The sequence below is a fragment of the Salmo salar genome, chromosome 12 (genome assembly GCF_965601325.2).
Source record: "Salmo salar chromosome 12, fSalSal1, whole genome shotgun sequence".
NCBI classification, from domain to species: Eukaryota; Metazoa; Chordata; class Actinopteri; order Salmoniformes; family Salmonidae; genus Salmo; species Salmo salar.
Window position 1 is genome coordinate 27,408,223 of NC_138302.1, and position 25,117 is coordinate 27,433,339.

At 45.8% G+C, this 25,117-nt stretch overlaps 1 protein-coding gene across 9 annotated transcripts in view; it reads left to right on the forward strand.

The window, feature by feature from the left end:
* The window catches only part of LOC106588706 (regulating synaptic membrane exocytosis protein 1), a 203,930-nt gene that overhangs the window by 173,255 nt on the left and 5,558 nt on the right, over positions 1–25,117 (forward strand). For 4 of the 9 annotated variants that reach the window (XM_082958799.1, XM_082958801.1, XM_082958800.1 and 1 more), the window contains 7 exons: positions 5,995–6,072; positions 6,630–6,698; positions 7,623–7,736; positions 8,022–8,125; positions 8,829–8,932; positions 9,892–10,052; positions 24,433–24,650. In XM_082958799.1, the coding sequence (XP_082814925.1) occupies positions 5,995–6,072; positions 6,630–6,698; positions 7,623–7,736; positions 8,022–8,125; positions 8,829–8,932; positions 9,892–10,052; positions 24,433–24,650 (848 nt within the window). Of the gene's footprint in view, positions 1–5,994; positions 6,073–6,629; positions 6,699–7,622; positions 7,737–8,021; positions 8,126–8,828; positions 8,933–9,891; positions 10,053–10,356; positions 10,510–24,432; positions 24,651–25,117 lie in introns of all 9 variants that reach the window. The other 5 variants (XM_082958806.1, XM_082958803.1, XM_082958802.1 and 2 more) reach the window with 5 other exon arrangements.

Consider the following 25,117-nt stretch of genomic DNA (forward strand, 5'->3'; position numbering starts at 1 on the left):
TCCACTCTCCTGATAAAGACAGGTACATACACACCAACCTCCACTCTCCTGATAAAGACAGGTACATACACACCAACCTCCACTCTCCTGATAAAGACAGGTACACACACACCAACCTCCACTCTCCTGATAGAGACAGGTACACACACCAACCTCCACTCTCCTGATAAAGACAGGAACATACACACCAACCTCCACTCTCCTGATAGAGACAGGTACACACACCAACCTCCACTCTCCTGATAGAGACGGGTACACACACACCAACCTCCACTCTCCTGATAGAGACAGGTACACACACACCAACCTCCACTCTCCTGATAAATACAGGCACAAACACACCAACCTCCACTCTCCTGATAAAGACAGATACACACACCAACCTCCACTCTCCTGATAAAGACAGGTACACACACACACCAACCTCCACTCTCCTGATAAAGACAGGTAGACACACACACACCAACCTCCACTCTCCTGATAAAGACAGGTAGACACACACACACCAACTTCCACTCTCCTGATAAAGACAGGTGCACACACACCAACCTCCACTCTCCTGATAGAGACAGGTGCACACACACCAACCTCCACTCTCCTGATAGAGACAGGTACACACACCAACCTCCACTCTCCTGATAAAGACAGGAACATACACACCAACCTCCACTCTCCTGATAAAGACAGGTAGACACACACCAACCTCCACTCTCCTGATAAAGACAGGTACATACACACCAACCTCCACTCTCCTGATAGAGACAGGTACACACACACCAACCTCCACTCTCCTGATAGAGACAGGTACATACACACCAACCTCCACTCTCCTGATAGAGACAGGTACACACACACACCAACCTCCACTCTCCTGATGAAGACAGGTACATACACACCAACCTCCACTCTCCTGATAAAGACAGGTACATACACACCAACCTCCACTCTCCTGATAAAGACAGGTACACACACACCAACCTCCACTCTCCTGATAGAGACAGGTACACACACCAACCTCCACTCTCCTGATAGAGACAGGTACACACACACCAACCTCCACTCTCCTGATAAAGACAGGTAGACACACACCAACCTCCACTCTCCTGATAAAGACAGGTAGACACACACCAACCTCCACTCTCCTGATAAAGACAGGTAGACACACACCAACCTCCACTCTCCTAATAAAGACAGGTACATACACACCAACCTCCACTCTCCTGATAGAGACAGGTACACACACACCAACCTCCACTCTCCTGATAGAGACAGGTATATACACACCAACGTCCACTCTCCTGATAGAGACAGGTACACACACCATCCTCCACTCTCCTGATAAAGACAGGTAGACACACACCAACCTCCACTCTCCTGATAGACAGGTAGACACACACCAACCTCCACTCTCCTGATAAAGACAGGTACATACACACCAACCTCCACTCTCCTGATAGAGACAGGTACACACACACACCAACCTCCACTCTCCTGATAGAGACAGGTACATACACACCAACCTCCAGTCTCCTGATAGAGACAGGTACACACACCAACCTCCACTCTCCTGATAAAGACAGGTAGACACACACCAACCTCCACTCTCCTGATAAAGACAGGTAGACACACACCAACCTCCACTCTCCTGATAAAGACAGGTACATACACACCAACCTCCACTCTCCTGATAGAGACAGGTACACACACACCAACCTCCACTCTCCTGATAAAGACAGGTACACACACAAACCTCCACTCTCCTGATAAAGACAGGTACACACACCAACCTCCACTGTCCTGGTAAAGACAGGTACACACACACCAACCTCCACTCTCCTGATAGAGACAGGTACACACACACACCAACCTCCACGCTCCTGATAGAGATAGGTACACATACACACCAACCTCCACTCCTGATAAAGACAGGTACATACACACCAACCTCCACTCTCCTGATAGACACAGGTACATACACACCAACCTCCACTCTCCTGATAAAGACAGGTACATACACACCAACCTCCACTCTCCTGATAGACAGGTACATACACACCAACCTCCACTCTCCTGATAATGACAGGTACATACACACCAACCTCCACTCTCCTGATAGAGACAGGTACACACACCAACCTCCACTCTCCTGATAGAGACAGGTACACACACCAACCTCCACTCTCCTGATAGAGACAGGTACACACACACCAACCTCCACTCTCCTGATAGAGACAGGTACACACACCAACCTCCACTCTCCTGATAGAGACAGGTACACACACCAACTTCCACTCTCCTGATAAAGACATGTGCACACACACCAACCTCCACTCTCCTGATAGAGACAGGTACATACACACCAACCTCCACTCTCCTGATAGAGACAGGTACACACACACCAACCTCCACTCTCCTGATAGAGACAGGTACACACACTAACCTCCACTCTCCTGATAGAGACAGGTACACACATCAACCTCCACTCTCCTGATAGAGACAGGTACACACACACCAACCTCCACTCTCCTGATAGAGACAGGTACATACACACCAACCTCCACTTTCCTGATAGAGACAGGTACACACACCAACCTCCACTCTCCTGATAAAGACAGGTGCACACACACCAACCTCCACTCTCCTGATAAAGACAGGTGCACACACACCAACCTCCACTCTTCTGATAGAGACAGGTAAATACACACCAACCTCCACTCTCCTGATAAAGACAGGTACATTCTCACCAACCTCCACTGTCCTGATAAAGACAGGTACACACACACCAACCTCCACTCTCCTGTTAGAGACAGGTACATACACACCAACCTCCATTCTCCTGATAAAGACAGTTACACACACCAACCTCCACTCTCCTGATAGAGACAGGTACACACACCAACCTCCACTCTCCTGATAGAGACAGGTACACACACACCAACCTCCACTCTCCTGATAAAGACAGGTAGACACACACCAACCTCCACTCTCCTGATAAAGACAGGTAGACACACACCAACCTCCACTCTCCTGATAAAGACAGGTAGACACACACCAACCTCCACTCTCCTGATAAAGACAGGTACATACACACCAACCTCCACTCTCCTGATAGAGACAGGTACACACACACCAACCTCCACTCTCCTGATAGAGACAGGTATATACACACCAACCTCCACTCTCCTGATAGATACAGGTACACACACCAACATCCACTCTCCTGATAAAGACAGGTAGACACACACCAACCTCCACTCTCCTGATAGACAGGTAGACACACACCAACCTCCACTCTCCTGATAAAGACAGGTACATACACACCAACCTCCACTCTCCTGATAGAGACAGGTACACACACACACCAACCTCCACTCTCCTGATAGAGACAGGTACATACACACCAACCTCCACTCTCCTGATAGAGACAGGTACAATACACCAACCTCCACTCTCCTGATAAAGACAGGTAGACACACACCAACCTCCACTCTCCTGATAAAGACAGGTAGACACACACCAACCTCCACTCTCCTGATAAAGACAGGTACATACACACCAACCTCCACTCTCCTGATAATGACAGGTACATACACACCAACCTCCACTCTCCTGATAGAGACAGGTACACACACCAACCTCCACTCTCCTGATAAAGACAGGTACATACACACCAACCTCCACTCTCCTGATAGAGACAGGTACACACACCAACCTCCACTCTCCTGATAGAGACAGGTACACACACACCAACCTCCACTCTCCTGATAGAGACAGGTACACACACAGCAACCTCCACTCTCCTGATAAAGACAGGTACATACACACCAACCTCCACTCTCCTGATAAAGACACTTACATACACACCAACCTCCACTCTCCTGATAGAGACAGGTACACACACAAACCTCCACTCTCCTGATAAAGACAGGTAGACACACACCAACCTCCACTCTCCTGATAAAGACAGGTAGACACACACCAACCTCCACTCTCCTGATAAAGACAGGTACATACACACCAACCTCCACTCTCCTGATAGAGACAGGTACACACACACCAACCTCCACTCTCCTGATAGAGACAGGTACATACACACCAACCTCCACTCTCCTGATAAAGATAGGTAGACACACACCAACCTCCACTCTCCTGATAAAGACAGGTAGACACACACCAACCTCCACTCTCCTGATAAAGACAGGTAGACACACACCAACCTCCACTCTCCTGATAAAGACAGGTACATACACACCAACCTCCACTCTCCTGATAGAGATAGGTACACACACACCAACCTCCACTCTCCTGATAGAGACAGGTACATACACACCAACCTCCACTCTCCTGATAAAGGCAGGTACATACACACCAACCTCCACTCTCCTGATAGAGACAGGTACACACACCAACCTCCACTCTCCTGATAAAGACTGGTAGACACACACCAACCTCCACTCTCCTGATAAAGACAGGTAGACACACACCAACCTCCACTCTCCTTATAAAGACAGGTACATACACACCAACCTCCACTCTCCTGATAGACACAGGTACATACACACCAACCTCCACTCTCCTGATAAAGACAGGTACATACACACCAACCTCCACTCTCCTGATAGACAGGTACATACACACCAACCTCCACTCTCCTTATAATGACAGGTACATACACACCAACCTCCACTCTCCTGATAGAGACAGGTACACACACCAACCTCCACTCTCCTGATAAAGACAGGTACATACACACCAACCTCTACTCTCCTGATAGAGACAGGTACACACACCAACCTCCACTCTCCTGATAGAGACAGGTACACACACCAACCTCCACTCTCCTGATAAAGACAGGTAGACACACACCAACCTCCACTCTCCTGATAAAGACAGGTAGACACACACCAACCTCCACTCTCCTGATAAAGACAGGTACATACACACCAACCTCCACTCTCCTGATAGAGACAGGTACACACACACCAACCTCCACTCTCCTGATAGAGACAGGTACACACACCAACCTCCACTCTCCTGATAAAGACAGGTAGACACACACCAACCTCCACTCTCCTGATAAAGACAGGTAGACACACACCAACCTCCACTCTCCTGATAAAGACAGGTACATACACACCAACCTCCACTCTCCTGATAGAGACAGGTACACACACACCAACCTCCACTCTCCTGATAGAGACAGGTACATACACACCAACCTCCACTCTCCTGATAAAGATAGGTGGACACACACCCACCTCCACTCTCCTGATAAAGACAGGTAGACACACCAACCTCCACTCTCCTGATAAAGACAGGTACATACACACCAACCTCCACTCTCCTGATAGAGACAGGTACACACACACCAACCTCCACTCTCCTGATAGAGACAGGTACATACACACCAACCTCCACTCTCCTGATAAAGACAGGTACACACACCAACCTCCACTCTCCCGATAGAGACAGGTACACACACACCAACCTCCACTCTCCTGATAGAGACAGGTACACACACCATCCTCCTCTATAGGAGATAACCTACTGCACCTCCTTTTCTAGGTTTACAATGTTTCTTTAGTTGGTGAACGTTTCTTTATTCTCTCAAATACTGTAAAAAAAAAACAATCATTTCAGTGTTCTATTTTCCCAGAGTATACCAATACGCTGAATCAACAAAGATTCAACATCACTTCTCCCGTTCTTGTCATGTTATCTATCAATTTTGTTCACCACTAGCTCCTCAGTGTATATTGAGAGATGCTGAGCAACACAGTGACTACACAATAACAGCTCTTTCACATTGACCTGCACAATAATTCACACCTACTGTCAGTGAGTGTTTTGGCCAGCAGAGGCATTCTAGTTGCCAGGGAATCCCAATGCTTTTAGCTCGTTCTAAACTAACATGAACCCAGCCCTCCCTCCACTCACTGTGTCCCTCTCCCTGTTTCCCCACCTGGGGGATGCCTCCCCCCTCCACTCCTCCAGATGCTCCAACTCTCTGCCCCGCAGACAGCCCACAAGTCCCAGGATTTTAGTAGAGCAGGCCTCCCCAGAGGAAGAAAGGTACTGGGTACCGACCTAGCCCTACCGTTACCTCCCAGGACCCAAGCTGCAGTCCTGCTACTGTACTTGCTTAGCACTGCGTGGCTACTATAGTTTTCATCTAACCATAAGCCAAACCCTTGCACTAGCCCTGCCCTAAACCTAACCCTAACCCTAACCCTGCACTTTATAGCTTTCCTAGATGTTCTAGATTACAGTATAAGCTGGTGGGTTGTTGTAACGCTGTAGTTACTGCTCCTCTTGCTGCTTCACCTTACTGACCTGCACCTGACTTCCTGCTTCCTCTGCTACACATCTGACTTCCACGTGCTCTGTTGTCATGGTGTTTTGATGTTTCTGTTCTGAACAGTTAGTAGCAAGCAATGTAGTAGTGCAATATAGTAGTCTAAAATGTTGTCACATTTTTCTTTTAAACAAAATCATTTCAGCCAAAGCATCTCTTTTATTTTAAATAAAACACCAGCTGACCATGCATTCAAGATTCGTCTTTAGTTTTGTTTCTCCATTGGGTTACCCATCCTCCATTTTGTCTTCTTCTCATGTCCTCCACGTCACAGGCAGTCAGGGAGCCTGGGCAGACCTAACAGTCAGAGAGGTAACAGCAAGAAAGGTCTGGAGGCTGACAGGTAAGGTCATTCTTTCATTCATTCATTCATTCACCCCATCCCTCTCATACACCCCCATTCATCCTGTCCTCTATCTGGATGGAGATCATCGCTCTTCAAATCTAGAATGTGTTGATGTCTGATGTCAATCTCAATTGTTTCAAATTGAGACTTTGCTGTGAATGAAATTTAGCAACACAGCAAAACCTTTTCTAAATGAGCGTTGTTAAGGTGTACTGTCAGTAGGCCCATAGCCCTAGCTCTGTGTTTTCTTGAATTGTTATGTCCTTCATTTATTGTGTTCTGGTTCATTGTGGGCCATGCGGTCCTTCATTATCTTGAATATGATTTACATTGTGGGCCATAAGGTCCTTCATTATGTTGAATATGATTTACATTGTGGGCCATAAGGTCCTTCATTATGTTGTATATGATTTACATTGTGGGCCATAAGGTCCTTCATTATGTTGAATATGATTTACATTGTGGGCCATAAGGTCCTTCATTATGTTGTATATGATTTACATTGTGGGCCATGAGGTCCTTCATTATGTTGAATATGATTTACATTGTGGGCCATAAGGTCCTTCATTATGTTGAATATGATTTACATTGTGGGCCATAAGGTCCTTCATTATGTTGAATATGATTTACATTGTGGGCCATAAGGTCCTTCATTATGTTGAATATGATTTACATTGTGGGCCATAAGGTCCTTCATTATGTTGAATATGATTTACATTGTGGGCCATAAGGTCCTTCATTATGTTGAATATGATTTACATTGTGGGCCATAAGGTCCTTCATTATGTTGAATATGACTTACATTGTGGGCCATGAGGTCCTTCATTATGTTGAATATGATTTACATTCTTTACCATTTATGTCATTTAGCTTTCTTTCGTTTGTTTGTTCTTTTCTTTCCACGTGGCCTGTTGATGCCAGTCGTATCCAGCCCACCTCTATACTGAGGGGCAGTAGGGGGAGAGGGGGGCCGCTACGCCCCTTTAACCAGACACCCCTGGGGGGATCTGCCCCTAACTCACCACGACCGGACAGGTGCATGCTGGTGCCCTAAAATATACCCCTTTTGTCCCATTTTGACCTCTGTGCTCCCTATACCCACTGTCCTGCTGCTCTTATTGGTTGTGGGAGCAGTAAACCAAGCCCATTGGTTCCCTCTAGTGTATGGTCAAGGATGTAGCCACCCTGGGTTTTATATGTGCTGGAATGGGCCTACTGTGGAGGAGTTGAACTCATTCACTTGTATTTCATTTCTCTTTCTCCTTTCTCTCTTTTTCTGTCTCTTGTCTCTCTCTCTCTCTCTCTCTCTCTCTCTCTCAGAACACACACCCACAGCCCCTCCCCTCCTACGGGGACTCCCCAGTCAGGTCGCAGGGGCAGACAGCTCCCACAGGTTCCTGCCAGAAGCAGCAGTGTAGAGCAAGGTAGGTTGTCAAGGAGTGTCTGTCTGTCTGTGTCATGAGGTGTCTTGTACTACAACTCCGACCATTCAAAACCATTTTGTCTGAGTACTCTTCCTCACTCTTCTCTGTTTCTTTACATTCCTCATTCTCTTCTACCTCCATGTACATGAAGAAAATATACCTGTAGATAATAAACCGTTTGATGCTAGTGAACCTAATGAAAAAGGTAATTCTATGGCACGACTGTATCTGACCCAACTTTATATTATGTTTTAGATTTTAGACCCTTTCTATCCAGTAGATGTGATTTGCCTTTTCCCTCTTTATATCCCCCAACAATTATGACCCTCTGTGCATGTTGTAGTATTCCGTACATGACATCTAATGAAAGTGATGCACAGCATGCGCCACCTAGTGTTCAAATAGAGCAATGACACTAAGAGTACTGTACAGTTGTCTAACACCTCCAATCACCTCCTGTTCCTCTGTTCACCTTGTTCCCGGGTGAAGTTCCCCCTTGGTACAGATCTAGGATCAGATTTCCCTTCCCCGAATCCTAACCTTAAACATAAGTAGGGGAAATGCAAAACTGACCCAAGATCAGCGTCTAGGAGCAACTTCACCCTACATCATTCACCTTCACTGTCATTCACCTGAGAAGTTGTCAGTTTGTGTAATTTACTGTATTATTACTGTATTCATTAATTAAGTAATTTTCTCCCAGCTCTAGCAGTAGAGGAGCGAGCCAGACAGATGAACATGAAAGTACATTCCTACCGGCCTTCAGCCTCCCATGACCCCGGGACGGACCTCAAGACCAAACGAGAGGTCAGTACTGTTGCATCTCTCTGCTGGAAGACAGGCACTATTTCCTGGTCCAACTTAACATTACAACTCTGTTGTAATTATATAGTTCTAGACCTAGAGCTACAGTATATTAACTGTCGTTCAGGATGGCCACTGTCCTTCACACATAAAAAGTTGGAGAGTTTTCCATGCTGATTACCTTTTCATTGTCAGTTATAACAGATGCCACTTTGGGTATTGGAGAGCAGTGGTGTACTTAATTAAACATACTTGAAAGTACTACTTAAGTAGTTTTTTGGGGTATCTGTAATTTACTATTTATATTTTTGACAACTTTTACTTTTACTTCACTACATTTCTAAAGAAAATAATGTACTTTTTACTCCATAGATTTTCGCTGAAACCCAAAAAGAACTCGTTACATTTTGAATGCTTAGCAGGACAGGAAAATGGTCAAATTCATGCACTTATCAAGAGAACATCCCTGGTCATCCCTATTGCCTCTAATCTGGCGGACTCACAAAACACAAATGCTTCGTTTGTAAATTATGTCTGAATGTTGGCGTGTGCCCCTTGCTATCCGTAAATAAAAAAACAAGAAATTTGTGCTTCTGGTCTTTGAAATGATTTCTACTTTTACTTTCAATACTTAAGTATATATTTAGCAATTACTTTTGAGACTTAAGTATATTTAAAACCAAATACTTTTAGACTTTTACTCAAGTAGTATTTTAGTGGGTGACTTTCACTTTTACTTGAGTCATTTTCTAATAAGGTATCTTTACTTTTACTTGAGTCATTTTCTAATAAGGTATCTTTACTTTTACTCAAGTATGACAATTGGGTAGTTTTTCCACCACTGTTGGGGAGCAGATCTACACATAAACCTCAGCTAGACACCAGTATTTTATTGGACCTACTGTATGTACAGTAACTATGTACAGTAACTATCTTCCTCTCTCCTCTCTCACTGCCTCCAGATGTATGCGGATCAGCGGCGGAGCTCTGACAACGTGTCGGCCCGCTCGTCAGACAGCGACATGAGTGACGCGTCGGCCCTATCCCGCGCCAGCAGTGCCTCACGCCTCAGCAGCACATCCTACATGTCCATCCAATCAGAACGCCCGCGCGGGCGGCTCAGGTCGGTACCCCCGCTCGACACTTTAATTTAGTTTCATATGTTCTTACGAGATCATTTACAAGGTAATTGAGCATCAAGAACCAATTGAATATATTGAAGAAATCAAAAGCATAGTTGGAGTTTGTTCTTCTGTCAGTCATGCATGCCCGTTTTTTATCAGTCTGGGTTCATTTAGTCTGTCTTTTTTCTGCATGCTAATTGGTGCACGTTTCAATCTTTTTGCATGATCGTGTTTCTCTATGAATACTTGCATTGCATACACACAAACACACACGGTGGGGAAACCCAAAATGAATGGACACAGGTCCAAGTCTTTAGAGGACGAGAAGAAGGAGAGGAGGATCTCGTGGGGGATGAATGGAGAGCAGGAGAGGATGAGGGCAGCAGGGAAGAGACGGTTCTCTCAAGAGCTGAAGAGGAGGAGACACACTGTGTCTGGGGACCCCAAAGATGCCAGGTAAAGAAAAGAGAAAAGGTCCCTCGCTCTGTCACGGGATGGAGGGACCTACAATGGGCCATGGCAGACAAGGGCCTATATTTTAGGGACCTCACATAATCGCTGTGTACCCACTAACCATGGTCCCCGTAACCCTATCGCTCTTGTTGTGACCTGTAAACAGCCTCAACCACCTACTGTAACTGTCACCTAGTGTCCCCTCAAACCTACCTGGCTTTACATCACGTGTCAAACTCATTGTCACGGCTGTTCGAAGGAGCGGACCAAGATGCAGCATTTTTGTAGTTCCACATATTTATTAAAAGTGAAACTGAATGCAATACACTTAATAACTTGAAAATAGGAAAACAACAAACCGTGACGCAGAGAGGATCACACACTACTCTAAAGACAATAACCCACAAACAACATGCAGAAACACCCCTACTAAATATGACCTCCAATCAGAGACAATGAGGACCAGCTGCCTCCAATTGAAGGTCAACCCAATAAACCCCAACATAGAAATAGACAAACTAGAACTGCAACATAGAAATATAAAACATAGATTAGCCCAAAACACCCCCTGTCACGCCCTGCCCTACTCTACTATAGAAAAATGACATCTTACTAGGGTCAGGACGTGACACTCATTCCAAGGATGGCCGAGTGTCTGCGGGTTTTCGCTACACCCTTGTACTTGATTGATGGATAAAGGTCACTAATTAGTAAGGAACTCCCCTCACCGGGTTGTCTTGGTCTTAGTTGAAGTGAAAGACCAAAAACCTGCTGCAGTCTGCCCTCCGTTGAATGAGTTTCACACCCCTGCTTTACATGTACAAACTAGTGTTCCCTCAAACCCACCAGCCTTACATGTACAAACTAGTGTCCCCTCAAACCCACCAGCCTTACATCTACAAACGAGTGTCCCCTCAAACCCACCAGCCTTACATCTACAAACGAGTGTCCCCTCAAACCCACCAGCCTTACATGTACAAACGAGTGTCCCCTCAAACCCACCAGCCTTACATCTACAAACTAGTGTCCCCTCAAACCCATCAGCCTTACATGTACAAACGAGTGTCCCCTCAAACCCACCAGCCTTACATGTACAAACGAGTGTCCCCTCAAACCCACCAGCCTTACATGTACAAACGAGTGTCCCCTCAAACCTACCAGCCTTACATGTACAAACTAGTGTTCCCTCAAACCCACCAGCCTTACATGTACAAACTAGTGTTCCCTCAAACCCACCACAGTCTTATTATACTTTCTTAGCCAACCATCCCATAGTCCTATAACCCCAACGGCCTCACTCACATAACCCCACCCATAACTTCCCTCCCCGCACAGCCCTAACGTCCCTACGGCTGACCAGTCCAGTCCACCACAGCCTGCCTGCTGACACGGACAAATGACCCAATCCCCTGAGCCTCTCCTGGGCAGGCCCTTATTAACAGCATAATGTTTTGAAGCGTGCGGTGTGTGTGTGTGTGTGTGTGTGTGTGTGTGTGTGTGTGTGTGTGTGTGTGTGTGTGTGTGTGTGTGTGTGTGTGTGTGTGTGTGTGTGTGTGTGTGTGTGTGTGTGTGTGTGTGTGTGTGTGTGTCAATCCAAACAGAGTGGTTAGAAAACAGAGGGCCCAGGGCCTTTGACATACGTTTAAGAGATAGATCATGGCTATTGTGGACTGCAGAGAGAATGGAATGTGGTGGGTTGTTCGCTGGTTGCTCAGATTGCTGCAGACTGGCTCCAGGTCAGTTTGAAGTTACCTGATAAGAGATATTGGATTCATACTGTATAATGAAGACTGGTTAAGGCAGCAACTACTCTTCCTGGGATCCAGCAAAATTAAGGCAGTTATACATTTTTTTTTAATATTACAATACATTCACAACAGATTTCACAACATTAAGTGTGTGCCATCAGGCCCCTACTCTACCACATATCTACAACACAAAATCCATGTGTACGTGTGTGTATAGTGTGTATGTTATCGTGTGTTTGTATGCATGTGTCTGTGCCTATGTTTGTGTTGCTTCACAGTCGCCGCTGTTCATAAGGCTCAGTTGGTAGAGCATGGTTGGTAGAGCATGGTGTTTGCAACGCCAGCATGGTGGTTGCAACGCCAGGGATGTGGGTTCGATTCCCACGGGGGGCCAGTACAAAAAAAAAATGCCTGAAATGAAATGTATGCATTCACTGCTGTAAGTCACTCTGGATAAGAGCGTCTGCTAAATGACTTAAATGTAAATTAAATGGATTGTATCTGTTTTTTAAATCTAATTTTACTGTTTGCATGAGTTACTTGATGTGGAATAAAGTTCCATGTAGTCATGGCTCTATTTAGTACTGAGCGCCTCCCATAGTCTGACTGTGAAGAGACCTCTGGTGGCATGTCTTGTGGGGTATGCATGAGAGGTATTCAACATGTCAATACCTCTCATAAGTACAAGTAGTGATGAAGTCAATCTCTCCTCCACTTTGAGCCAGGAGAGATTGACATGCATATTATTAATGTTAGCTATCTGTGTACATCCAAGGGCTAGCCGTGCTGCCCTGTTCCTGAGCCAATTGCAAGTTTCCAGTAGTCCAGGTGCGACAAAACTAGGGCCTGTAGGACCTGCCTTGTTGATACTGCTGTTAAGAATGCAGAGCAGCGCTTTATTGTGGACAAACTTCTCCCCATCCTAGCTACTGTTGTATCAATACGTTTTGACCATGACAGTTTACAATCCAGGGTTACTCCAAGCAGTTTAGTCTCCTCAACTTGCTCAATTACCACATTATTCATTACAAGATTTAGTTGAGGTTTAATGAATGATTTGTCCCAAATACAAAGCTTTTAGTTTTTCCTTACCTCCCATTCTGAAATTAACTGCAGCTCTTTTTTAATTGTTGCAGTCATTTCAGTCGCTGTGGTAGCTGACATGTATAGTGTTGAGTCATCCGCAACATAGACACACAGGCTTTACTCAAAGCCAGTGGCATGTCGTTAGTAAAGATTTTCAAAAGTAAGGGGCTAGAGCGCTGCCCTGGGGAATGCCTGATTCTACCTGGATTTTGTTGGAGAGGCTTCCATTAAAGAACAACCTCTGTGTTCTGTTAGACAGGTAACTCTCTATCCAATATATAGCAGGGGGTGTAAAGCCATAACACGTATATTTTTCCAGCAATAAACTATGATCGATAGTGTCAAAAGCCACACTGGTCTAACAAAACAGCCCCCACAATGTTTTTATTATCAATTTCTCTCCGCCAGTCATCAGTCATTTAAGTGCTGTGCTTGTTGAATGTCCTTCCCTATAGGCGCGCTGAAAGTCTGTTGTCAATTTGTTTACTGTAAAATAGCATTGTATCTGGTCAAACACAATTTTTTCCAAAAGTTTACAAAGGGTTGGTAACAGGCTGATTGGTCGGCTATTTGAGCCAGTAAAGGGGGCTTTACTATCCTTAGGTAAGGGAATAACTTTTGCTTTCCTCCAGACCTGAGGGCACACACATTCTAGTAGGCTTAAATTGAAGATATAACAAATAGGAGTGGCAATATCGTCCACTATTATCCTCAGTAATTTTCCATCCACGTTGTCAGATCCCAGTGGCTTGTCATTGTTCATAGACAACAATAATTTTTTCACCTCTTCCACATTTACTTTACGGAATTCAAAATTACAATGCTTGTCTTTCATAATTTGGTCAGATATACTTGGATGTGTAGTGTCAGCATTTGTTGCTGCCATGTCATGCCTAAATTTGCTAATCTTGCCAATGAAAAAAATCATTAAATGAGTTGGCAATATCAGTGGGTTTTGTGATGAATGAGCCATCTGATTCAATGAATGATGGAGCTGAGTTTGCCTTTTTGCCCAAAATGTCATTTAAGGTAATCCAAAGCTTTTTACTATCATTCTTTATGTCATTTATCTTTGTTTCATAGTGTAGTTTTCTTCTTTTTATTCAGTTTTGTCACATGATTTCTCAATTTGCGATATGTTTGCCAATTGGTTGTACAGCCAGACCTGTTTGCCATTTCTTTTGCCTCATCCCTCTCAACCATACAATTGTTAAATTCCTCATCAGTCCATGGGGATTTAACAGTTTTACAGACATTTTGTTCATGGGTGCATGCTTATTAGTAACTGTGATAAGCAATTTCATAAATGTATCAAGTGTGTCGTCTGATTGCTCCTCATTACACACCACGGACCAACAAATACTCTAAATATCAACAACATAGGAATCACTACAAAACTTCTTGTAAGACCTCTTATACACAATATTTGGCCAAGCCTTTGGAACTTTGGTTTTCCTAGATATGGCTACTATATTGTGATCCCTACGTACGATGGCTCTGGATACTGCTTTCAACCAAATTTCTGCAGCATTAGTAAAGATGTGACCAATACATGTTGAGGATTTAATTCCTGTAGTGTTTGTAACTACCCTGGTAGGTTGATTGATAACCTGAACCAGATTGTAGGCAGTAGTTACAGTTTGAAGCTTTCTCTTGAGTGGGCAGCTTGATGAAAGCGAAGTCAATATTTTAATCACCCAGAAAGTATACCTCTCTATTGATATCACATACATTATCAAGCATTTCACACATTATCCTGACACTGACTGTTCACACTTGGTGGTTTATAGCAGCTTCCCACCAGAATGGGCTTTAGGTGAGGCAGATGAACCTGTAGCCATATTACTTCAACAGTATTTAACATAAGATCCTCTCTAAGCTTTACAGGAATGTGGTTCTGAATAACAACAGCCACACCTCCACCTTTGGCATTTCTGTCTTTTCTGTAGATGTTATAACCATGTATTGCTACCACTGTATCATCAAATATATTATCTAAGTTAGTTTCAGAGACTGTCAGAATATGAATGTCATTTGTTACTAGCAAATGATTGATTGAGCTGCACACAGTGGACTTCCTGCTAGGGCACACCACCCCAGTGCTAACAGTATAACACTGGTTCAAAGGCATGTAATTACATAGAATAGCTGTAGAATCAGCAGAGGCATTCAGGGCAGTAAGGGGGACATAAATTAGGTTACTTACATTGTCTTCTAACACCCCTGGGATAATATACCTTTGCTGGAACATTATGACAACTCAGTGACACAATGGTAGGGATTAAATCAGCTGGGCTTGGGTCAAGGAACCCAAATTATTTGGGTGGATACCATCCTCCATATAATATGAGCTTTGTTTCCAGAAGTTATCAAAATTGTCAATAAATGTTACACCCACAGAGCTGCAATAGTCTCGTAGTGTCAAGTAGTGACCCAATCAGTTCTTTAAAATCCATCTTCAGCTGTTATGAGCTGCCCTTCATAATGTCATTCTACCCCACATGAACCATGACAGTATCAGCCCCTGGTGATTGACTCACAGCCACAGGAAGCACCTGGTGATATCCTGAACTTTTCCCCCAGGAAAACACAAAGTTTTTGCCCCAGGTACCGATATATGCCTCACCATCGAACTCCCTATCACAATAGCCGGAATGATCCAGCCTCTGCTGTGTCTCGAAGCTGATTGCAAGGCCACAGCCACATAAGTCACCTGAAAAGAGGGCTGCTGAGATGCCGGTTGCGTGCAGGCCGCAAAGGCCAAAGGGACAGAGCTCTGATCCAGAGAGCACAGCCCAGCGGAGGTGGGCTGCGGTGGTCCAGGCTGTGCTCAGCCAATTGATTGACTAGGACAGGGAGAGGTACATGTTTCAAACAGACCAGCATAGTGTCACGGTTGTCGTAGAGAGGAGCGGACCAAAATGCAGCGTGTGTGTTGTTCCACATTTTATTATGAGAGGTGAAACATACACTACTCCAAATTAATCTCCCACAAACCCAGGTGGAAAAAAACCCTACTTAAGGATGATCTCCAATTAGAGACAATGAGGACCAGCTGCCTCTAATTGGAGATCATCCCAAACAAAACCAACATAGAAATTCAAAACATAGAAAAACACCCCCTGTCACGCCCTGACCTACTCTACCATAGAAAATAACATCTTACTATGGTCAGGACGTGACAGTACCCCCCCCCCAAAAGGTGCGGACTCCGACTGCACCTAAACAAAACAACAACCAAACCCCCCCAAAAAAACAAAAAATCTAAAGGGAGGGTAGGATGGGTAACTAATGTCTATGGCGGCTCTGATGCAGTACACATAACCTTATCCCGCAGATCCTCCAACAGAGGAGGCAGCTCTGGTTTGGGGCATAACCCCCGCTGATCCCTCTGCTTCTGTGCCACCGGACCGTGGATCATCGCCTGAGGTTCCGGACTGCAGGCCCGTCTCAGGAGGTTCCGGACTGCAGGCCATCTCAGGAGGTTCCGGACTGCAGGCCGTCTCAGGAGGTTCCGGACTGCAGGCCGTCTCAGGAGGTTCCGGACTGTAGTACATCGCCGGAAGCTCTGGACTGGGAACTGTCGCCGGAAGCTCTGGACTGGGAATGCGCACTGGAGGCCTGAAGCGTGGGGCTGGCATAGGTGGCGCCAGACTAGTAACATGCACCTCAGTGCGAGTGCGGGGAGCAGGAACAGGGCACCCCGGACTGGGCAGGCGGACTGGAGGCCTGATGCGTTGGGCAGGTATAGGTGGCGCCAGATTGGTAACACGCACCTCAGAGCAAGTGCGGGGAGCAGGAACAGGGCGTACCAGGCTGGATAGACTCACTGGAGGCCGGGTACGTGGGGCAGGCACAGGATATACTGGACCGTGGAGGCGCACTGGAGATCTCAAGCGTAGAGCTGGCACAACCTGTCCTGGCTGTATGCTTACTTTCGCCCGGCAAACACAGGGCGCGGGCACAGGACGCACTGGGCTGTGAGTACGCACTGGTGACACAGTGCGCAGCGCCAGTCGCAGAATATCCTGGACCGAGAAGGCAAACTGGAGACCAGGAGCGCTGAGCTGGCACCACCCTTCCTGGCTGAATGCTCAACCTAGCTCGGCAAATGCGGGGCGCGGGCACAGATCGCACCGGGCTGTGAATGCGCACTGGCGACACAGTGCGCATCACCGCATAACACGGTGCTTGCTTCTTCACTTGCTCCCCACGGTAAGCACGGGAAGTTGGCTCAGGTCTCCAACCTGACTCTGCCAATCTCCCCGTGTGCTCCCCCAAAAATGTTTTGGGGGGCTGCATCTCGGGCTTCCGTCGTTGCCGTGACTCCCTCGCTGCCTCCACCTGCTTCCCCGGCAGGCTGTTGTATCTATCCAATACCTGCTCTCAAGTCCAGTCTATTCTTTCCTCCAACACCTCCAGGGGCCAGGATGCCAACTCCTCTTGGGCACACTGCTTGATCCAGTCCTCCTGATCACGCTGCTTGGTCCTTATGTGGTGGGAGATTCTGTCACGGTTGTCGTAGAGTGGAGCGGACCAAAGTGCAGCGTGTGTGTCGTTCCACATTTTCTTACTATGGTCAGGACATGACACATAGTCCCTGTGCCCAAGAAAGCGAAAGTAACCTGACTAAATGATTACCGCCCCGTAGCACTCGCGTCGGTAGCCATGAAGTGCTTTGAAAGGCTGGTCATGGCTCACATCAACTCTATCGTGCTGGAAACCCTAGACCCACTCCAATTCGCATGCCGCCCAAACAGATCCACAGATGACGCAATATCAATTGCACTACACACTGCCCTTTTCCACCTGGACAAAAGGAACACCTATGTGAGAATGCTGTTCATTGACTACAGCTCAGCGTTCAACACCGTAGTGCAAACAAAGCTCATCACTAAGCTAAGGATCCTGGGACTAAACACCTCCCTCTGTTACTGGATCCTGGACTTCCTGATGTGCCGCTCCAGGTGGTAAGGGTAGACAACAACACAACACAGAAATTGACAAAGATCTAGTCACCCAAGTCATAGACTGTTCTCTCTGCTACTGCACGGCAAGCGGTACCGGAGCGCCAAGTCTAGGTCCAAAAGGCTTCTTAACAGCTTCTACCCCCAAGCCAAAAGACTACTTAACAATTAATCAAATGGCCACCCGGACTATTTACATTGACTTACACCCCCCCTTTGTTATTACACTGCTGCTACTCGCTGTTTATTATCTATGCATAGTAACTTTACCCATACCTACATGTACATATTACCTAAACTAACCTGTACCCCCGCACATTGCCTCAGTACCGGTACCCCCTGTATATAGTCTCGTTATTGTTATGTAATTTTCTTGTGTTACTTTTTTTTTAATGTTACTTTAGTTTAAATAAATATTTTCTTAACTCGATTTCTTGAACTGCATTGTTGGTTAAGGGCTTGTAAGTAAACATTTCATGGTAAGGTCTACACCTGTTGTATTCGGTGCATGTGACAAATAACATTTGATTTGATTTGACATCCACAGCCATAGAGGGAACACCCAAGTTCCCGGCAGAAGACAGCTGGTACAGGGGCTAAAAGCGATTTGAAAGTGTTAAGTCTGGACGCGGGGGAAGAAGGCAGGCGCGCCGAGAACGATTATTCTCGTTCTTTCTGGTTCCGACACACATCCATTTACGCTCACCTGGAGTCGAACAATGAGCAGCCATTTTCTGGTTCTGTCACGCCCTGACCTGAGAGCCTTTTTATGTCTCTATTTAGGTTTGGTCAGGGTGTGATTTGGGTGGGCATTCTATGTCCTTTTTTCTATGTTTTTGTATTTCTTTGTTTTGGCCTGATATGGCTCTCAATCAGGGACAGCTGTACATCGTTGTCGCTGATTGGGAGCCATACTTAGGCAGCCTGTTTTCCTTTGGGGTTTTGTGGGTAGTTGTTTTCTGTCTTGTGTTTGTCACCTGACAGAACTGTTGGCTTTCGTTTTTGTTTCTTTGTTTAAGTGTTTCGTCATTTAAAATAAATTATGACCACTTACCACGCTGCATCTTGGTCCCCTCTTTCAGACGAGCGTTACAGGTTCAAGGTAGTAGAGGGGTGCAGTGGCGGAAATTGATCATAGTCCAGGAAGGTCCCATTATGATCTTCTTGGATGTTTTGATAGGAAGCATTCAAAGATGCCAATAGTCTCATGGAATACTTATTCAGTTCAAGGCGCTTGGTCAAATGTGTTTATTTCTTCATGAAGAGTAATATTCCTTTCTTTAGCTGCATCAAGTTCAATATATTTTTCACAAATGAAGGTATCCATCAGACCTTTCCCTGTGACAACTACGAACTTGTCACAGATTAATCACTTAATACCACTCAAGTCCCCAGCAGATTCAAAGGAGCTCACTGCTGAACGCCTAGATGCTCCCTCCATGGCCGCGGACACCCCTACCAGTGCCTCGCACAACTGTGTTGTCTGTCTCTCATTGAATGTGGAGAGCGAGAGAGAAGAGCATGAGAGGTGGGTGATGGCTGGGTCGGTTGTCAGTGGCAGGTCAGCGGCTGTTCCTTGCTACGCACTGGCCCGGCTGGGTGTTAGCGTTTGCTGTAGCCTCTCAGAGCTGTGTCGGGCGTGTCCCCAGTGTCTGTAGTCATGGCGGATACAAAACATACAGTTACAGCATGTACTGGCCAACAATTGGAGTCACACGCTGGAAATAAGGATTTTCCTTTGGTAGTTCTATAGAGAGCGCTGTATGAGTTGAGCGCTTGTTAACCTGGGTCCGTTGTTGATATCCAGGTACCATATATATGGGTGAACGCTTCACGGCAGACTGTAACCATTTACAGTTTTGTTTGTAGCTACAGTGGCTTGCGAAAGTATTCACCCCCTTAGTATTTTTGCTATTTTGTTGCCTTACAACCTGGAATTAAAATTGATTTTTTGGGGGGGTTTGTATCGTTCGATTTAAACAACATGCCTACCACTTTGAAGATGCAAGATATTTTTTATTGTGAAACAAACAAGAAATAAGACAAAAAACTTGAGCATGCATAACTATTCATCCCCACAAAGTCAATACTTAGTAGAGCCACCTTTTGCAGCAATTACAGCTGCAAGTCTCTTGGAGTGTGTCTTTATAAGCTTGGCACATCTAGCCACTGGGATTTTTGCCCATTCTTCAAGGCAAAACTGCTCCAGCTCCTTCAAGTTGGATGGGTTTCTGCTGGTGTACAGCAATCTTTAAGTCATACCACAGATTCTCAATTGGATTGAGGTCTGGGCTTTGACTAGGCCATTCCAAGACATTTAAATGTTTCCACTTAAACCACTCGAGTGTTGCTTTAGCAGTATGCTTAAGGTCATTGTCCTGCTGGAAGGTGATCCTCCGTCCCAGTATCAAAACTCTGGAAGATTGAAACACGTTTCCTTCAAGAATTTCCCTGTATTTAGCAGCATCCATCATTCCTTCAGTTCTGACTAGTTTCCCAGTCCCTGACCTTTTTCCCAGTCCCCGTGTTTGCTTATTTCTTTCTTTAAGCAATGGCCACTCTTCTGTAAAGCCCAGCTCTGTGGAGTGTACAGCATAAAGTGGTCCTATGGATAGACATTCCAATCCCCGCTGTGGAGCTTTGCAGCTCCTTCTGGGTTATCTTTGGTCTCTTTGTTGCCTCTCTGATTAATGCCCTCCTTGCCTGGTCCGTGAGTTTTGGTGGGCGGCCCTCTCTTGGCAGGTTTGTTGTGCCATATTTTTTACATTTTTTAATGATGGATTTAATGGTGCTCCGTGGGATGTTCAAAGTTTCGGATATTTTTTTATAACCCAACGCTGATCTGTACTTCTCCAAAACTTTGTCCCTGACCTGTTTGGAGAGCTCCTTGGTCTTCATGGTGCCGCTTGCTTGGTGGTGCCCCTTGCTTAATGGTGTTGCAGACTCTGGGGCCTTTCAGAACAGGTGTATATATACTGAGATCATGTGACACTTAGATTGCACAGAGGTGGACTTTATTTAATTCATTATGTAACTTCTGAAGGTAATTGGTTGCACCAGATCTTATTTAGGGGCTTCATTGCAAAAGAGTGAATACATATGCACGCACCACTTTTCCGTTTTTGTCCCTTTATCTCCTCCCATCTTCCTCAAGCCTCCTTCTTCTTCTCTCTCCATCTGAGGCTGCTATATTCTGTCAGTCCCATTATTCAATTTCAGTGTATGGCTTAATTGTTCAATGCGGGGAAATGTGTTTGGTAATTTGTGCTGACATACAACATCACATGTGATATAGTCTCCTTGTTTATTTGGCTTGATTTAATGTTGTGCAAGTGGTTGTGTGTCTCTGATTGTTGTGTGTGTCAACTTTCGTTGTTGTGTCCTGTGCCTCTGTGTGTCTGCGTGTGTGTTTGTACGTCAGTGTGTATCTCAGATCTCTCCTGGCATGCGTCCTGTGCTCCCGCTGTCCAGACCCCCCCTGGACCTCTTCTGAGCTGGAGTACCCTCCTCCCTACCCTACCGCCGGCCCTCGCCCCTTCATCACCCCCCTCCACGGGGCTGAGGAGAGGCCCCAGGCCACCCTACCTCTCCCTAGCCCCCTGGTCACTTGGAGAGGGTCCACAATGGGTATGCGGGACGGGGGCAGTGTGGCGGGGCTCTCCTGCAGCACCCCGACCCCTTTAGAGGGGATGGACATGCACCAGCTCCTCCAAACCCCTAGAATGCGCCACAGAGCACTGAGTGTCATCTGTCCCTGCTGTATGTTGGCCTGTCTGAGGAGAAGAAGCCTGAACAGCTAAGGCTATTGGCTGAGACTGAGAGACTCATTTATATTACAAAAGAGACACACATATATATATATATATATATATATATTTTTTTTTTGGAGCAGTATATATATATATATATATATACTGCTCAAAAAAATAAAGGGAACACTTAAACAACACATCCTAGATCTGAATGAAAGAAATAATCTTATTAAATCCTTTTTTCTTTACATAGTTGAATGTGCTGACAACAAAATCACACAAAAATAATCAATGGAAATCCAATTTATCAACCCATGGAGGTCTGGATTTGGAGTCACACTCAAAATTAAAGTGGAAAACCACACTACAGGCTGATCCAACTTTGATGTAATGTCCTTAAAACAAGTCAAAATGAGGCTCAGGAGTGTGTGTGGCCTCCACGTGCCTGTATGACCTCCCTACAATGCCTGGGCATGCTCCTGATGAGGTGGCGGATGGTCTCCTGAGGGATCTCCTCCCAGACCTGGACTAAAGCATCCGCCAACTCCTGGACAGTCTGTGGTGCAACGTGGCGTTGGTGGATGGAGCGAGACATGATGTCCCAGATGTGCTCAATTGGATTCAGGTCTGGGGAATGGGCGGGCCAGTCCATAGCATCAATGCCTTGCTCTTGCAGGAACTGCTGACACACTCCAGCCACATGAGGTCTAGCATTGTCTTGCATTAGGAGGAACCCAGGGCCAACCGCACCAGCATATGGTCTCACAAGGGGTCTGAGGATCTCATCTCGGTACCTAATGGCAGTCAGGCTACCTCTGGCGAGCACATGGAGGGCTGTGCGGCCCCCCAAAAAAATGCCACCCCACACCATGACTGACCCACCGCCAAACCGGTCATGCTGGAGGATGTTGCAGGCAGCAGAACGTTCTCCACGGCGTCTCCAGACTCTGTCACGTCTGTCACATGCTCAGTGTGAACCTGCTTTCATCTGTGAAGAGCACAGGGCGCCAGTGGCGAATTTGCCAATCTTGGTGTTCTCTGGCAAATGCCAAACGTCCTGCACGGTGTTGAGCTGTAAGCACAACCCCCACCTGTGGACGTCGGGCCCTCATACCACCCTCATGGAGTCTGTTTCTGACCGTTTGAGCAGACACATGCACATTTGTGGCCTGCTGGAGGTCATTTTGCAGGGCTCTGGCAGTGCTTCTCCTGCTCCTCCTTGCACAAAGGCGGAGGTAGTGGTCCTGCTGCTGGGTTGTTGCCCTCCTACGGCCTCCTCCACGTCTCCTGATGTACTGGCCTGTCTCCTGGTAGCGCCTCCATGCTCTGGACACTACGCTGACAGACACAGCAAACCTTCTTGCCATAGTTCGCATTGATGTGCCATCCTGGATGAGCTGCACTACCTGAGCCACTTGTGTGGGTTGTAGACTCCGTCTCATGCTACCACTAGAGTGAAAGCACCGCCAGCATTCAAAAGTGACCAAAACATCAGCCAGGAAGCATAGGAACTGAGAAGTGGTCTGTGGTCCCTGCCTGCAGAACCACTCCTTTATTGGGGGTGTCTTGCTAATTGCCTATAATTTCCACCTGTTGTCTATTCCATTTGCACAACAGCATGTGAAATTTATTGTCAATCAGTGTTGCTTCCTAAGTGGACAGTTTGATTTCACAGAAGTGTGATTGACTTGGAGTTACATTGTGTTGTTTAAGTGTTCCCTTTATTTTTTTGAGCAGTATATATATATATATTTACTTGTATCAGAGGAGGCTGGTGGTGGGATCTATAGGAGGACGGGCTCATTGTAATGACTGGAGTGGAATAATGGAATGGAGTCAAACATGTGGTTTCCATATGTTTGAAGTGTTTGATACCTTCCATTGATTCCATTCTAGCCATTACAATGAGTCCATCCTCCTATAGCACCTCCCACCAGCCTCCACTGATAAAATACATTGTAATGTGTTTTAATTCTATTTCAGTGTTATCAACCATTACAAAAGACTGGCAATGATGGACATTGGACACATAAGGCATATTGCTGAATTGTGTGGGATTTTGGAAGCGTATTTGGAAATTTTAGATAATTTGAGATCATTTAGATAATTTTTTAGTTTTGAGATCTTTTGGAGTCTGTTCAGGCTTTCTTGTATCATCAATATCATATAAACTCATTACAATCACTCACCAATAATTGTATGCCTCATATCATACTGTATAAGTTCCTTGTAAATTATTGAAGTTTATTAGACTGCTGTGTTTTCACCCACTAAAGTGAAGGTAACCCCTTGTGTTATAAGTTCCTCTGCTCATTTCATATCTCAAGACTGTGATTCCAGATTTAACTTTTACTCTCCTCTCTCTCCCTCTAGTCGGCAGGTTCGTGCGGCGCCAGGCCGGACCATGCTGAAGAGCACAAGCGTGAGCGGTGAAATCTACGCGTCAGAGCGTACCGACGGCAGCCAATCAGATACGGCGCTGGGCACGGTGGGCATGGGTGGCAAGAAGAGACGCTCCAGCCTCAGTGCCAGGGTGGTCTCCATCGTCTCCAACAGACGTAGTCGCAGCACGTCGCAGATCATCGGCCCGGGTGAGTTCAAAGGTCAAAACTGACCCTCACCCAAATGAAGGAGACGCTCGGGATGGTTGTGATTTGAAAATGTGGCTCTGGTATTTTGATTTGATTTACGGTTTACATTGAAAGACGGTGGTAGACAGACATTTAACAATTGGACATTACAGACAGTAAAAATGAGACATTACGGACTATCAGCAAGTGGCCATGACATGATAGTTCTCAGATGTTTTTAGGGTTAAGAGTGACCTGAACTACCTTATAGCACTTTCATCTGAATAAGAGTAAAAAAACAGAGAAGCAGGTGCGTCATCACTCTTGACTCTTGACCTTTTGTTTACGTGACTGCGCACCAAAATGTCCTGATGCTGGAATTCTAATCTTACGAATGCAACCCACAAAAAGCATGTTATAAAGAGTTTCAAAACAACATGTTTCTACTCTAGATGACACCCGCTGCGGCCAAGCTTTCAGTCAGAGAG